This window comes from Cibotium barometz, chromosome 9, assembly GCF_041138505.1.
Source record: "Cibotium barometz isolate CiBa-2024 chromosome 9, ASM4113850v1, whole genome shotgun sequence".
NCBI lineage: Eukaryota > Viridiplantae > Streptophyta > Polypodiopsida > Cyatheales > Cibotiaceae > Cibotium > Cibotium barometz.
Window position 1 is genome coordinate 33,624,422 of NC_141054.1, and position 13,495 is coordinate 33,637,916.

A 13,495-nucleotide genomic window follows, 5' to 3' on the forward strand; every position below is an offset into this window, starting at 1 on the left:
TGAAAGTATAGAATTACTCGGTTCCATAATGCAATTGGGCCCTTTACACTAGGCACCTAATTGTGCTTTGCATAGACATACATGGTGTGTGTGTGTGTGCACCCCATCTCCAAAATCCTCCATCTAATCGTGCTTTGCCTAAACATGCATACTGTGTGTGCGTGCACAACCCACCTCCAAAATCCTCCATCTAATTGTGCTTTGCAAAGAAATGCATGCTCTATGTGCATTTGTGTGTGTGCACCCCACCTCCAAAACCCTCCGTCTCCTGAATGATGTCTTTGCCTCTACAGTACCATTGCCCACCTTTGTACTTTTTCCATCCCTTGTGCACCAACTTGCCTACAGATTGGTGCTCTCCTTAAAGGCATACCTCTGTTATCAAGTCCCTCGACATCGACGAGGCAGGCCTACTATTATCGCCCCCTTTGCATCTACTATAGCTACACCATCGTCTCCCTACACTCCCTATTTGTAAAGCCACTAGTGTACCCAGTAATTTGCTTAATAACGAGCATCTCAAACCATGTGGAAGGCAAAAACAAGGCAAGTTAAGCAAGTGTGGAATTATGGTTAATTAAGATATAAGTAGATTAGATGAGGGAAATGTCACGGACATTTCACACTATCATGTTGTGAGCAGGGACAATTGCTGCCGCCCATTAGCAGGGTTTTCTAATCTCTCCCGCCAAACCATCAGGACAATCAAACATTAGCAACCGTGGCTTGAACGAGAGAACCTTCTTTCGCCCTCCCTCTTTTCTCCGATGAAAGGTAGCATGGCATCTCCAGCAGCAGCAGCAGCAGACACCGAGGAAGGCTTGGACAATCTCGATGAAGCCAAGCTTCCAGAGCTCAAGCTAGGTACATACTCGCTTCTTCCTCCCGGGCATGGCAAATGCTACACCTAACCCAGAGCAATGCTATATGTAGAAATGCTTTTATTCAGAGCTCACAGTCTGTTGGGCACGTCCTTGCTTTGTAAAGGGCACCCACACATGCGCTTTTGCATGAAACTTTTTGCCCTTGTGACGTGCTAAGTTCCAAGGGTGGTATTTTGATTCATATGCACATAATGTCATGGCTCTTCATTTGGGGGTTACAGATGCCAAACAAGTGCGAGGGTTTATCAGCTTCTATCGGAGGCTCTCGGAGGTTAGCTTCTGGCTTACATCAAATCTGTGTGTTTTGCATACATACGTCAGGCGCTTTATATCCAATCCATGTGCTTTTGCCCTGCTTTGATTATGCATAGACTCTCATGTTTGCAGAATGACCAGGTGGTCCGTTTTTTCGATCGAAAGGTGAGGGGCAGATTTGCTGGTTGCCAGCTATGCTTGGCTTTTTTTTTTTGAGAGATGTATTATATATTTAGTTATAGGCATCCAGCGGGTGTATGCTGGCGGGATTTGAAGCCGATTTATTACCCAATTCAATCCCTCTACCACTGAGCTACATGACCATTGACAAAGACTCTACAATTTTAGCAGACACTCATGCTTTTAAAAGAATAAGAACTGAATATACACTCACCTGCAGGACTATTACACTGCTCATGGTGATAATGCAGTATTTATTGCAAAAACTTACTATCACACCATGACAGCACTGCGGCAACTAGGCAATGACTCAGATGCCCTTTCTAGTGTGTCTATAAGCCGGAGCATGTTTGAAACTATAGTACGAGATTTACTGCTCACTAGAACAGATCACACTGTAGAAATGTATGAAGGAAGCGGGTCTAGCTGGCGGCTGATCAGGACAGGGACGCCTGGACAATTAGGTGGCTTTGAGGATGTTTTGTTTGCAAGCAATGACATGCATGACACCCCTGTGGTCATGGCAGTACAGGCTACAGTCCGTGAAAATGAAAGGCTGGTGGGGTTGGCATTTGTGAACCTCACCAAAAGAAGCATGGGTTTGACTGAGTTTTTGGATGATGATCACTACACGAATCTGGAATCAGCCATGATTGCACTTGGTTGTAAGGAATGTGTCACCCCTCAGGAAACTGGTAGCTCTATAGATGTTGAGCGGCTAAAGGATGTATTTGCTAGGTGTAATGTGCTTTTGACAGAAAAGAAAAAGACTACATTTAGGGCAAGAGACGTTGATCAAGATGTTGGTCGTCTGGTCAAAGGTCCTGCTGAACAGCTCAAAGACTTGATTTTTGTATCCGAGGTTGCTGCGGGGGCTCTGGGTGCCCTTTTGTCATACACAGAACTACTAGCAGATGACTCGAATTATGGCAAGTTTGTGTTGGAACCTTACAGTGTGAACTCCTTTATGCGACTTGATGCAGCGGCTCTGCGTGCATTGAATGTTCTGGAGGGTAAAGCAGATGCAAACAAGAATTTCAGCTTGTTTGGGCTGATGAATAGGACATGTACTGCAGGCATGGGAAAGAGACTGCTTAATAGGTGGCTCAAGCAGCCTTTGCTTGATGTTGCTGAAATAAATTGCAGACTGGATCTGGTACAGGTTTTTGTGGAAGAGACAGCTCTTCGGCAAGATATGCGGCAACATCTGAAAAGGATTCCTGATATGGAGCGGCTCATAAGAAAAGTAGACAAAAGAAAAGCATCCTTACAAGACATAGTGAAGCTTTACCAGGTGACTATATCCATCATCTTTATCTTTTTTAATACCTACACGATGTGGGAGTATTTGAAATGCTTGTGGAAAGCTTCTTTAGCTCCAAAGAGTGGTGCAACAGCATATGTCAGTTTTACAAAAATTACCCGACTTGTGAAATTTGAAACTCTTACAGCATTGCTGTCTTAATTTTGTTGTGCATTTCTTAGAATAGGACTGCATGTTTTTCCACTGATTTCTAACCTTGCATTTCTTATTTTCCTAAATTGAACTTGACTTGATAGCTCAATTACAGGCCAGTGTCCGGCTTCCTTTCATCAGGGACATTCTGGGGCAATATGAGGGAGAATGTGCTCCATTGATTATGGAACACTTTCTTAGTGCTTTGAAAACTTGGACTGGTCAAGACCATCTTGGTAAGTTTGAAGGTCTTGTTGAGGCAGCCATAGATCTTGAGCAAATTCAGGCTGGTGAGTATATTATTTCTGCTGGGTACGATGGCAACTTGCAAAACATCAAAACTGAGCGGGATGCAGTAGAAGACAAAATACGGAAAGCACATCAGATGGCAGCCAATGAGCTGGATCTACTAGTTGATAAAACACTCAAGCTTGATAAAACTTCACAATGGGGCCATGTATTTCGAATCACAAAGAAGGAAGAACCTAAAGTGAGAAGGCAACTAAATGCAAATTATATTTCCCTTGAGACACGGAAAGATGGGATTAAGTTCACCAATGCAAAATTGAAGAGATTGAGTGAGCAATATATTAAACTTACAGAGGATTATGCAGCTACTCAGCGGGACTTGGTTGGTAAGGTAGTTGAGGTGACATCAACTTTTCTTGAGGTGAGTTTAGGTTCTGATCATTGGGTTGATTTATACATCTAAAACAAATTTGAGTTACAATTTCTTGAATTTGGGTCTATCTGTTCGAGTGGTTGATCTTATTTGTTCCTTTCAGGTGTTTGAAGGTGCAGGAAGTCTGATTGCTGAACTCGACGTTCTGCTAAGCTTTGCTGACCTGTCTGTTAGTAGTCCATCACCGTATGTGAGACCGCTTATCACTTCCTCGGTAATAATTCATGCTGCTCACTGGATTCTGTGATTCTGTGCAGGCTGTAAAGCCGTTTTTTTGGTCCTGAATCATTCCGTGGTTATATGTTGTTCAATGCACACTTCTTTCCTTAATATACAACTGCATTGCATCCTTGATGAGAAAAAAGCTGATATAGTATGGAAAGCACTCTCAACTCATGAGTCAAGAATGTAGGTTTTCTCTCAGAGAAAGAAAGAAAATTTTATTAACGTCTTCAAAAGACCAAAATTTATTAACGTCCTCAAAAGACCACTAGGGTCTATGAGACAAAAAAGGTGTTACGAAATATCCAAGTGTTACATTGATCCTGGTAAAACCAGAAAAATAAAACACTGGAAAGAGACTACTAGCTACAAATGCAAGTAGCATCCTCAGGAATACAATAGCACGATGACCCAAGGTCCAAGGAACGTCAAGCTAGGGTGGCTGGTGGAGAGGTCTCATCATCATCCTTAGGAACTGTGTAAAGGGCATCAACGTCCACATGTCCTGTGTGGGAATCTTTGTATCGCCGCAGCATCTCCTAGACTTGGAGTTGACAGGCGGAGCGCCCATGCGGCCCAGTCTTTCTTGGGCGCCTAGCTTGCTGCATCTGAACCGCCTGGTCTACAGTAACCCCGGGGAAATGGAGAGGCTCTTGTGTGAAATGTCTGACTTGTCTGAGAGGTGGGGGATCCTGGGTGGGTTCCTCTCTTATGCAGAGGCTTCCTAGATCTGGGAGACAAAGCTCGTGATCCGAGGCTGTGATGTATCTGTGCCTGGACACTGTCAGCGTGATCCAAGGAATTGGTCCTTGTGTCTATGCAACTCCAGAAGGTAGAGCCCAAGACAACGCTGATCTGGATAGTCAATGAACGGAATAATGGCCCAATACCCTCTCTGAACAGACAATGGAACCTCCCACGTATCTCATAATACACCGGGCATCTGCAAACATAGTGCTCTCCTCAGTCTCCACCTCCACGGATCAAAGTGTGCATATGCGGTCCACTCTATCAATACCCTCAGCTCTCCCTGTCTCCACTCTAAGCCTGTGTGAAGAGACCCGGATCTGCCAAATAGCTATCCTCATGGCATGTGACATATGTCAGAATAGGTACCCGGATTCTGAATGATGCCATCAGTTGTGAGCCGTAGGAAAACCTCTTTGTAGAGTTGCATCTTGGTCCCAAGATGCTCAGGTGCCTGCCATGTGATATGGGTCTCTAGTCGTGAGAGGTCTGCTCGTATGAGGCGGTTAATCTCCTGACGTGTGAGAGGCAAGAGGGGGGCATCCAAGCTATAGTTGAAGGGTGGAAGGCAGTCAATCTTGAAATCATCTCGACACCCTAGCATACCATAAAGTGGGCTGACCATGTGTTGCGAGTCTCCGTGATGATGGAAGTGCTAAGTGTGGGAGTCTATCACGGCCCAGGTTGTAGATCTACTGTTATTATGTCACTGTCTGGAAGAGAGCCTCTACTACCAAGGGGAAAGTTCCAAACTCTGCTATGACAACCTGGTGTGGTACTGATGCTTTGCTATTATCCTCGAGTACATCATGGCCTGCAGTTTCTCTACCTTACTCCACTCCATCTGCCCAAGATCTGGTCTCCAGAATGCTGCTCCATACATAGCTGCCGGTGTCACCAGAGTGTCAAAGATCCACCCTTTCATACTGTGCTCATGGAAATGGGCCTGAAAACACTCTCTCTCTAGGCGGGCCAGGGCTGCATATCCCCTTGTGAGGCGGGCCAAGGCCGCTGGTTTCATGTTGAAAATGGGTCCCGTGAATGTGACTCCAAGATAAACGTATGAGTCCACAATCTCCACTGTGTCACCCCCATAAACAAAACTCTTGACAGTCCTCGGCTTTCATTGCGGGCCTAGATGTGTTAAAAACCATAACCTTGGTCTTGCCCAGATTCACTGTGAGATCCTGTTGCTCATAAAAGGCCTGCAAAGCCTCTAGATGGCACTACAATCCAGCCACCGAATTTGAAATCAGCACCATGTCGTCGGCATATAAGAGGAGAAGTATCACTGTACCATATAATGTGGCTCCCAGCCCCCCTAATCTGTCTATAAAATCACTGAACTCATCAATGTATAATCCAAATAGAGTGGGTGAGAGAGGGCACCCCTGCTTCACCCCGATATTACTCGTCACCATGTTGGACAGCCCTCCTGGTACTCTCACTCTTCCTGTTACAGAATCATAAAGTGTCATGACTCCCCAAATCATCTCCTCTGGCAAGCGGAGCTCTTGCAGCTTGTGAAAGAGGCAGGCCCTTGGTATAGTGTCGAAAGCCTCGCGGAAATCCACAAAGCAACAGTAAATCTTGCGCCCCCCCTGCCCAGGCCCCGGCCTTGTGGATTGGGATAATGGTGTTGGTGGTCCAAGAGGGTGGGAAGCCTTGGCAAAGGGCTAGGTTAAAAGAGATCGGCAAGGAAAGGGGCAAGGGTATCACGAAATGTGCTCAGCTAGGAGGTCTCCATGGTCCATGGCTTTGCCAGGCTTCATGTTTTTTATGGCTTTGGTTACGTTTTTGATGGTGAACAAGGTGGCTGAGGTAGGGCAAGGAACATGAGAGAGATTCAGTGGAGTGGTGTTGGGAATTTGGTATAGGCTTTGAGCATGCCTATGCCAAACGGTTGGGTCTTTGATGGGAGTAGGAGATTGGTGCTCAAGAAGTTTCTTCCAAGCCTCCTCACTATCCTAGCTAAGAAGCAAGCAATAGAACTCCTCTCGTTTGATGAGAAAAGCCCTCTTCTTCCCTGGAGTGAAGCATTGGAACCTCCTCTGCGCTTGAGGGGGGGTGATGTGGCCCAATGCTTTGTGTTGGAGGATGCTCTTTTGTACTGCCCGGCATTCCTCATCATACCAGCTATGGTGTGGCATGCATCCACAAGGGGGGCTTTGAGGAAGAATGATGGCTGGTGGGAAAGAGTTACTGGCAGCATCATGTAGAAGGTCAGAAAGCTGAGTACTAATAATAGAGAGGGGGGATGAGAGATCAATAGTTGAGAGGTATGAATCAAGGTTGGATTGGTAGACTCCATCAAGGGCATGATCAAAGTGTACCTTGGTGAATGATGAACTGGGGGTAAGGGCTGGCTGCTTGGGGACAGAAATGGCTATGGAGAAGGTGAGGAATGCATGATTGGCAAGAAGGGGTGGCGGGGAGACACGGAAATCATGAATGTAACGGGTCAAGGACAGGGAGCTCATGAGATAATCCACTGTATCGGAGCTTCCTTTATAGGGAAAGCAAGTGAGGTGACTCGAGGCTGGCCATTGGACCATCCCATTGAAGATGACGCTGTGATGGGACCGACATCTTGTGACACTCCCTGGACACCTCAGAAGAGAAATTCATCTCCCCAAAACTCAAAGAAGCTAGTTTGGGAGCTCTGAGTGCATGCATTGAAGTCCCCCAACACAAACAGGATATCTCCCTGTGTGGAGAACTCCAAGATGTCAGCATACATGTGTAGAAATGGGGATTGCCCGTCAGTGGGTGAAAATCTGGAGGTGTCAGGTGGGAAGTAGCAAATGGCTATGAAGATGGGGTTGCCTTCTGACCGGTGAAGCTTGAGCCACATGTAGTGTGCCTGCTTGTCTTTGCGAGCCACTGAAATTATGCTGCGGGGGTGTGGCTTAAAGAGAACAGCCACCCCTCCCGAACCTCGAACTCCTCCACATGTCCGTGTCTGCCCACGGTAAGTTGACTCCAGTCTCCCCCACATATCCGGAGATCTCTGGTAGCCCTCTCTCAGGACTCTGGTGAGTCTCGGTGTAGAAGACCATGTCCTTGCTTGTGTAAGTGTCTGAGAAACCTCTTGGGTTTGACCATAGTGTGCCATTGCAATTCCATACAGCCATATGTATGCCATGTGTGGTCTCATAGACTCCGCGTCATGGTCACAGGGGACGCCTGTCTCGAGCCTTCGAGACAGGGGGGACACCGTCCCGGCCTCCCTTTCATGCGGGGATGCGTCCCTCTGTGAGGGGGACGTGCTGTCCCTCACCAGGGGATGGCCATCCCTTGTCAAGGGACGTGTTAAATTTGTGGGACGGTTGTGTTTGGGGACGTGAAGAAAAAAAAACGGGATATTTTCTTTTTGGAAGGCTTCACCTCGTTTTAAGTTTTAATGTTTTCAAAAAAGCGTGTCGTGTGAGCAATCTCTACTCTCCTTCGTCTCTGCTGTGCACACTTGCTCTCCTTTGTCTTTGCTATGCACACTGCTCTCCTCCATCTTTGCTCTGTAAGTAGTGTGCAGTGAATACACAAGTTGTTGAGGCTTGAACCTTGAGCGTGCCACAGGCCCATAGCTCTATCTAAGCTGCTCGGTGCCATCGGCCTATCGGCCTTGAAAGTTCAATGGCCTCTTCCTTGCGAGCACTTCACGTCAATGTCATTGCAGGTTATGTCCATACACACGAACAAGTGGGGCAAAAAAGGTGAGATCTCACCTTCTCCATGAGTCCGGACATGAGGTGCAGTTTTGCCCAAATGTAAACCAAGAGAAGAGGACGGAGCTCTTAGAGTGGGCTGCAGCACAAGCATCTCTCTTTACAGCAAGGAGGGCGGCGCGTCTGGTGACAACTGACCCCACAGCATTTGTGAGGCCACCTGTATCGGAGGCATGTAGTAGAGGCTCTAGAGCTTTTGCATTAGCATCAACTAACCATACATCGTCCACACCACAGGCGTCCTTTAGCTTGCCATCCACTGTTCTTGCACGTCAACAGAGTACCCTTGATCAGAAATGGGATCCCAAGAGAAAGGAGGATGTTGATACTGCAGTGGCTTGCTTCTTTTTTCATGATCATGTTGCCTTCCATGTTGCCAGATTTGAGTACTTAAAGGTTATGGTGAGGAAGATTGGCGAGTATGTCCATCTTACACTCTCCCATCCTTAGAGACCTTGCGTACCACTCTTCTTGAGAAAGAGAGGTGTGCTGTAGAGCAAGCTGCAAAGAACACAAAGCATATGTGGAAAAAGAATGGAGTGTGGAGCGATACACGAAAGAGGTCTATCCATGGGGTAGTGGCCTGTTCTCGAGGAGAGAGGTATTTCATTTCGTTGCATGATGCATCAAGGGCTAGGAAGAGTGTTGATGTGCCTGCATCAGAGTGGAGAGGCAATAGAGTGTGTTGGTAGTAACCTTGTTGTGGGATTTGTTGTGGATGGCGAGGCTGCCAACAATAGGGCACCAGGTGCCATTGTTGAAGGGATGTATCCACATGTGAAAGTGTCATTTTGCATGGCACATTGCCTCAATAATTTGCAGAAGGATACAGGGAAGCTGCCTTGGATTGTGCCCATCATTGAGAGGGCAAGTCACATGGTCACGTTTGTGTTGAATCATCAATTCTTACAACATGAGTTTAGTAAGAGCAGCTCTTGAAGTACTCGGAGACACGGTTTGCATATAGCTTTCTGATGTTGGGCCGGCTGAGTACATGTAGTGCCGCATTGAGGTAGGTTTTCATTAGTGATGAGTTCACTACATCTCCGTTAGCCTCTACTACTAGAGGGTGGAAATGCAAAGATGATGGTGAAGATCTCAAGTTTTGGGAGGATGTGCGTCGCATTGATGGAATGGTGCAGCCCATAATGCATTTGTTGAGGCTTGTGGATGGCATGCAGCCATGCATTGGGAAAGTGTATGAGGCCATGGACATGATGATTGAGCAATTGAAAGAGCTTATTAAAGAGCAAGAGCAATTTGATCACGATGAAGAGGATGAGGTGGACACTCTCAAGAGCAAGTATGAGATGGTTTAGGACTTTGTGTCAAAAGATGGAATGCATCATTCTCTTTTGCATGCAGTAGCATACATTTTGGACCCCGAGTTTCAAGGCAAGGGTCAAGAAAATGATTGAGAGGTGAACAGTGGTTGGCGGATTATCTTAGAGAGATTGATGCGAGATCCTAGTGCAAGGCACAAAATAAGAGAATCACTTGTAGAGTATAGATCTTTTCCTGTCACGTATATGGTTGCCCCGATGCACAGTAGGATCGGACTCAGGTTGGGGCAGCTTTGTGGTGGGAGGATTTTGGATCAGATGAATCAGAGCTACAGCAGTTGGCTATTCACATTCTCAGCCAGGCTGTGACCTCCTCTTGTTTGGAGCAACTGTGGAGCTCCTATAGTCACATTGCATCAAAGAAGAGAAATGACCTTGGTGTAGAAAAAGCCCTTGATTTGGTTTTTGTAAGTGTCAACTTGCGTATGTTGGGCAAGGGGGTGATTGGAAAAGTCGATCCTTTTGTAGAGTGGGAGCAGCAACAAGAGAAGGAGAATGAGGAGGTTGAGGTCATAGAGACTGATGCACATGACAATGAGGCTAGCGTTTCCTTCGGTATGGATTCTGATTGATGATTTTAGATTAGCGCAGCGCCTTAGCCTTCAGCCTTGGATGCCACATGTGGAGCTCAGCCTTTAGGGCCCACTACCCAAGCTATATATATATGTAGACATCGTTTATTTTCTAGTATCTGCATTCTAGAGTTAGTAGACTATGCTCTAGCCGTGAGTCTCGACAGTTGTATTGTGTTTTAACTTTTTGTGTACATAGTTACCAATACACTATTTTTGTAATGTGAATCATGAATTGTGTCATTTTGTGTGCTTTCTTTCGGAGTACTTAAATGTAATATAAATACTTAACATTTGATGGATATATTGATGCATTTTTTTGTGTACCGTCCCACCCCTCGTCCCCGTTCCCTGTCTCCACGGTGTTCCCCATCCCCAAACCCTTCCCCATCCCCGTTCCTGTCCCCCGACCCATGTGACTATGCCTTGCGTCCCTATTTAGGCCGCGAGTCTAAGATGATGGAGCGGCCATCTCTCCATATTGCCCATTTGCGTGCCTTGCGAGCTTCTAGAATGGCTGGCATGGCTGCCCTTCTTTGTTCGAGTTGAAGTGGTGTGAGATCATCCCCAAGGATCACTCGGGGTGTAATATACCTTTGAGCTTCCCCCACTGGTGTCAATGATGGCTTTGGTGCTGTCCATGGGTTTATGCTTTCGTACCACCTCTACCGATGAAGAGGCTTCTTCGAGCCTCTCTTGAATTGCAGCAGTGCTCTGTTTATCCCCGACTTTGGTGGCAGCCACTTCTTCTTTTGTGGCTGCTACCTCTTGTGTGGCATTCTCCATGGCATGCTTGGCTGTTTGCAGCTGTGTGTGGAGGTGTTCTTTGGCTGTCTTGAGCTCCGCAAGCTCGTTATTTAGCTCCTCGGCTATAGGGAGTTCCCCCTCTTCCCTTTCAGCCCTTAAGGAGTTAACAATGGCATGTAGAAGTTCCATATTTTCATTGTTTTTGGCCTGTTGTTGCTTCAGTTCTTGGATCTCCTCCTTTAGGGTAGCGATATTTGCATCTTTGACTTCGAAAGCTTCTTTTATGAAGGACTTCAGGTTCTCCATCTCCTTCTTGATCTCACAAAATTATTTTTCGTGACTGTTAAATGTTCTATCTGCGATCTTCTTATTGTCTAATGTGAGGGATTTCAAGTTATCTTCAACCTTGTTGAGTTCTTCTTGGAATCCCATGTCTGCAGCAGTTCTCACAGCTGGGAGTGTGTGTTACAATGTAGAAAAACCCCAAGCTGCAGTGGGAGCTGCTTGAAGAAAGATTGCCAAAGCCAGCACAAACTTGGCACATGCAACTGCCCTCTTGCAGGCAATGTAAAGGAGGCGAGAGGGGGCAGCGAAGAGAAAGAAGGCGAGATGCCAGCAAAGAGAGAGAAGGGAGAGGGGGCAGCGAAGAGAGAGAAATCAAGTAAGTTTGAAGAGAGAGAAAGAGGCACTTCGAAGCGAGAGAAAGAGGCCGGTTTGAAACCTGAAAACCTAAAACGACCAACGGAAAAACCCTAAAAATCTGACTTTCAACAGCAGTAAAACCCTAAAATGACCCATCTACTAGCAGCAAAACCCTAAAAATGACCTGTAGCAGCAGCAAAACCCTAAAAACGACCTTCAGCAAAGCAGAAAAACCCTAAAAAACGACTTGCAGCAGCAGTGAAACCGTAAAACAACCCGTGTACTAGCACACACACAGAGAGAGAGAGAGAGAGAGAGAGAGAGAGAGAGAGAGAGAGAGTTATATTAACGTCTACAAAAGGCCAAAATGGCCTATGAGACCAAAAGGATTACATGATGTCCATGGAATACATCATCATGGTACTAAAATGAAATGAAAGAAAATGACAAAGCTAAATTGCTAGAGCTCATCCATGTATAAGAGCATAGGCTCACATATCATCCTAAGATATCCTGCATGGGGCGCTACAACATGGCACTCAGAGTGGTAAAGGTGAGCGAGCGTGAGGGAGTCTTGTGTGTTAGCATATTCATCCCCAAATTCTGCCCATGTATGGTGTCCCCTTTTGATCCCTTTTATGCCCCTTGGTTGTGGGCTGGCCACCCCTATTTTTCCCTATTTTCTTGGTATTTTTCCAAGGTCGGGTGATGCTTCTTCTATCGGCCAGCTTCTTTTTTCCTCCAGTTGGCCAGGTCTTGTTCTAGTCGGCCAGCCCCTTCATGACCTATTTATAGGTGGGCTTGCCTCCTCACTTTTTCATAGCTTAGTCTTTTTTTGTTTCCCTTACTTATAAGACCTTTATGTCTCTTGCTCGGGATTGCTTTCATTCCAGTATATTCATCATAGTTGCTTCATATCACTCTCTTGCACTTCCCAGACCAGCACACTCTAGTGCTTATCTTGCTTTTGCTCTGTGCACTCTTTCATGGTATCATCACTCTAGGTTTAGAGTTTACTCTGCTGGCCCAGTTTATGCCCTATTTTCAGCACCTTCTTATTTGCGTTTTTTCTTGCTGGTTGGTCTGCCTCTTCCAGGTGCTTCACCATTGTAGTTTATGGTCAATCTTCACCGTATTTTGACCCCTGGGACCCTTCTACAGCTGTCGGCCTGCTCTGTTTTTAGAGTAGCAGTACTGTATGTGCTGCATTTACTCTTCTACAGGTGTTTTGCAAAAGTTGGTTTGCTGATGTGAGGCTTTGTGGCATCGGTACCTGTGGAGGACACTTCTTCTTCTGAGATTGTGCGTTTTTTCTTTTGAGATTGAGCCCGAGCTTTAGTGATGACTACCCCAACTACTCTTCATATGTTCTCTGAGTATGCAAAGCTGGATGGCTCCAACAATACTTGATGGAAGGTGAAGTTGAAATCAGCCTTAAGTGGAGTGGATCTCTGGGACTGGCTTGTTACAACTGTCGATGCCACCCCTTCCACCCTTTCTACCGTTGGTGTGACTGAGGCATAGATTGTTGTTTGGTGGGCAAATGATCGTCGTGTTTTCTCCTTTTTGATGTTGAATTGTCAAGATTCTGTTCTCTCTCATGTGCGTACAGCAGATGCTGCACATGAAGTTTGGAAGGCATTTGCAGATCTTTATGAGATTAAGTCTTCGGGTCGGATTTTGGCTTTGGAAAAGTAGCTTATAAATTTGTCAGTTTTTGCCTTTCCATCTTTATCTGCTTTCATCTCGAAGATGAAAGATCTTCGAGACGAGCTTGCTGTTTGTGGCAAGGATATCTTTACACAGGATATAGCTATTCGGCTCCTCTCCACTTTCTTCCAGTCTCTTGTTTCTTCTCCTCGTCCTGTTCTAGTCACTTGGGAGGAAGTTCTCCCCTCCATTATGTAGATTGAGTCTTGCTCTGAGGAGCGGACTGGCACCTCTGGTGGTTCTGATGGACTTTGGCTGCTCAAGATAAAGGGAAGAATCGACGGAAGCAAGGGAAAGGGGGTTTTGACAAGAACTCCAAGGATAACGACA

General features: G+C 46.1%; 1 protein-coding gene across 1 annotated transcript in view; it reads left to right on the top strand.

Moving 5' to 3' along the window:
* Positions 1 to 537: 537 nt before the first annotated feature.
* The window catches only part of MSH2 (MUTS homolog 2), a 53,021-nt gene continuing 40,063 nt past the window's right edge, over positions 538 to 13,495 (top strand). Inside the window, exons 1-6 of the mRNA XM_086802807.1 lie at positions 538 to 864; positions 1,106 to 1,155; positions 1,272 to 1,304; positions 1,540 to 2,613; positions 2,891 to 3,445; positions 3,561 to 3,671. Of these exons, the coding sequence (XP_086658933.1) occupies positions 768 to 864; positions 1,106 to 1,155; positions 1,272 to 1,304; positions 1,540 to 2,613; positions 2,891 to 3,445; positions 3,561 to 3,671 (1,920 nt within the window). The 5' untranslated portion in view covers positions 538 to 767. The remainder of the gene's footprint in view (positions 865 to 1,105; positions 1,156 to 1,271; positions 1,305 to 1,539; positions 2,614 to 2,890; positions 3,446 to 3,560; positions 3,672 to 13,495) is intronic.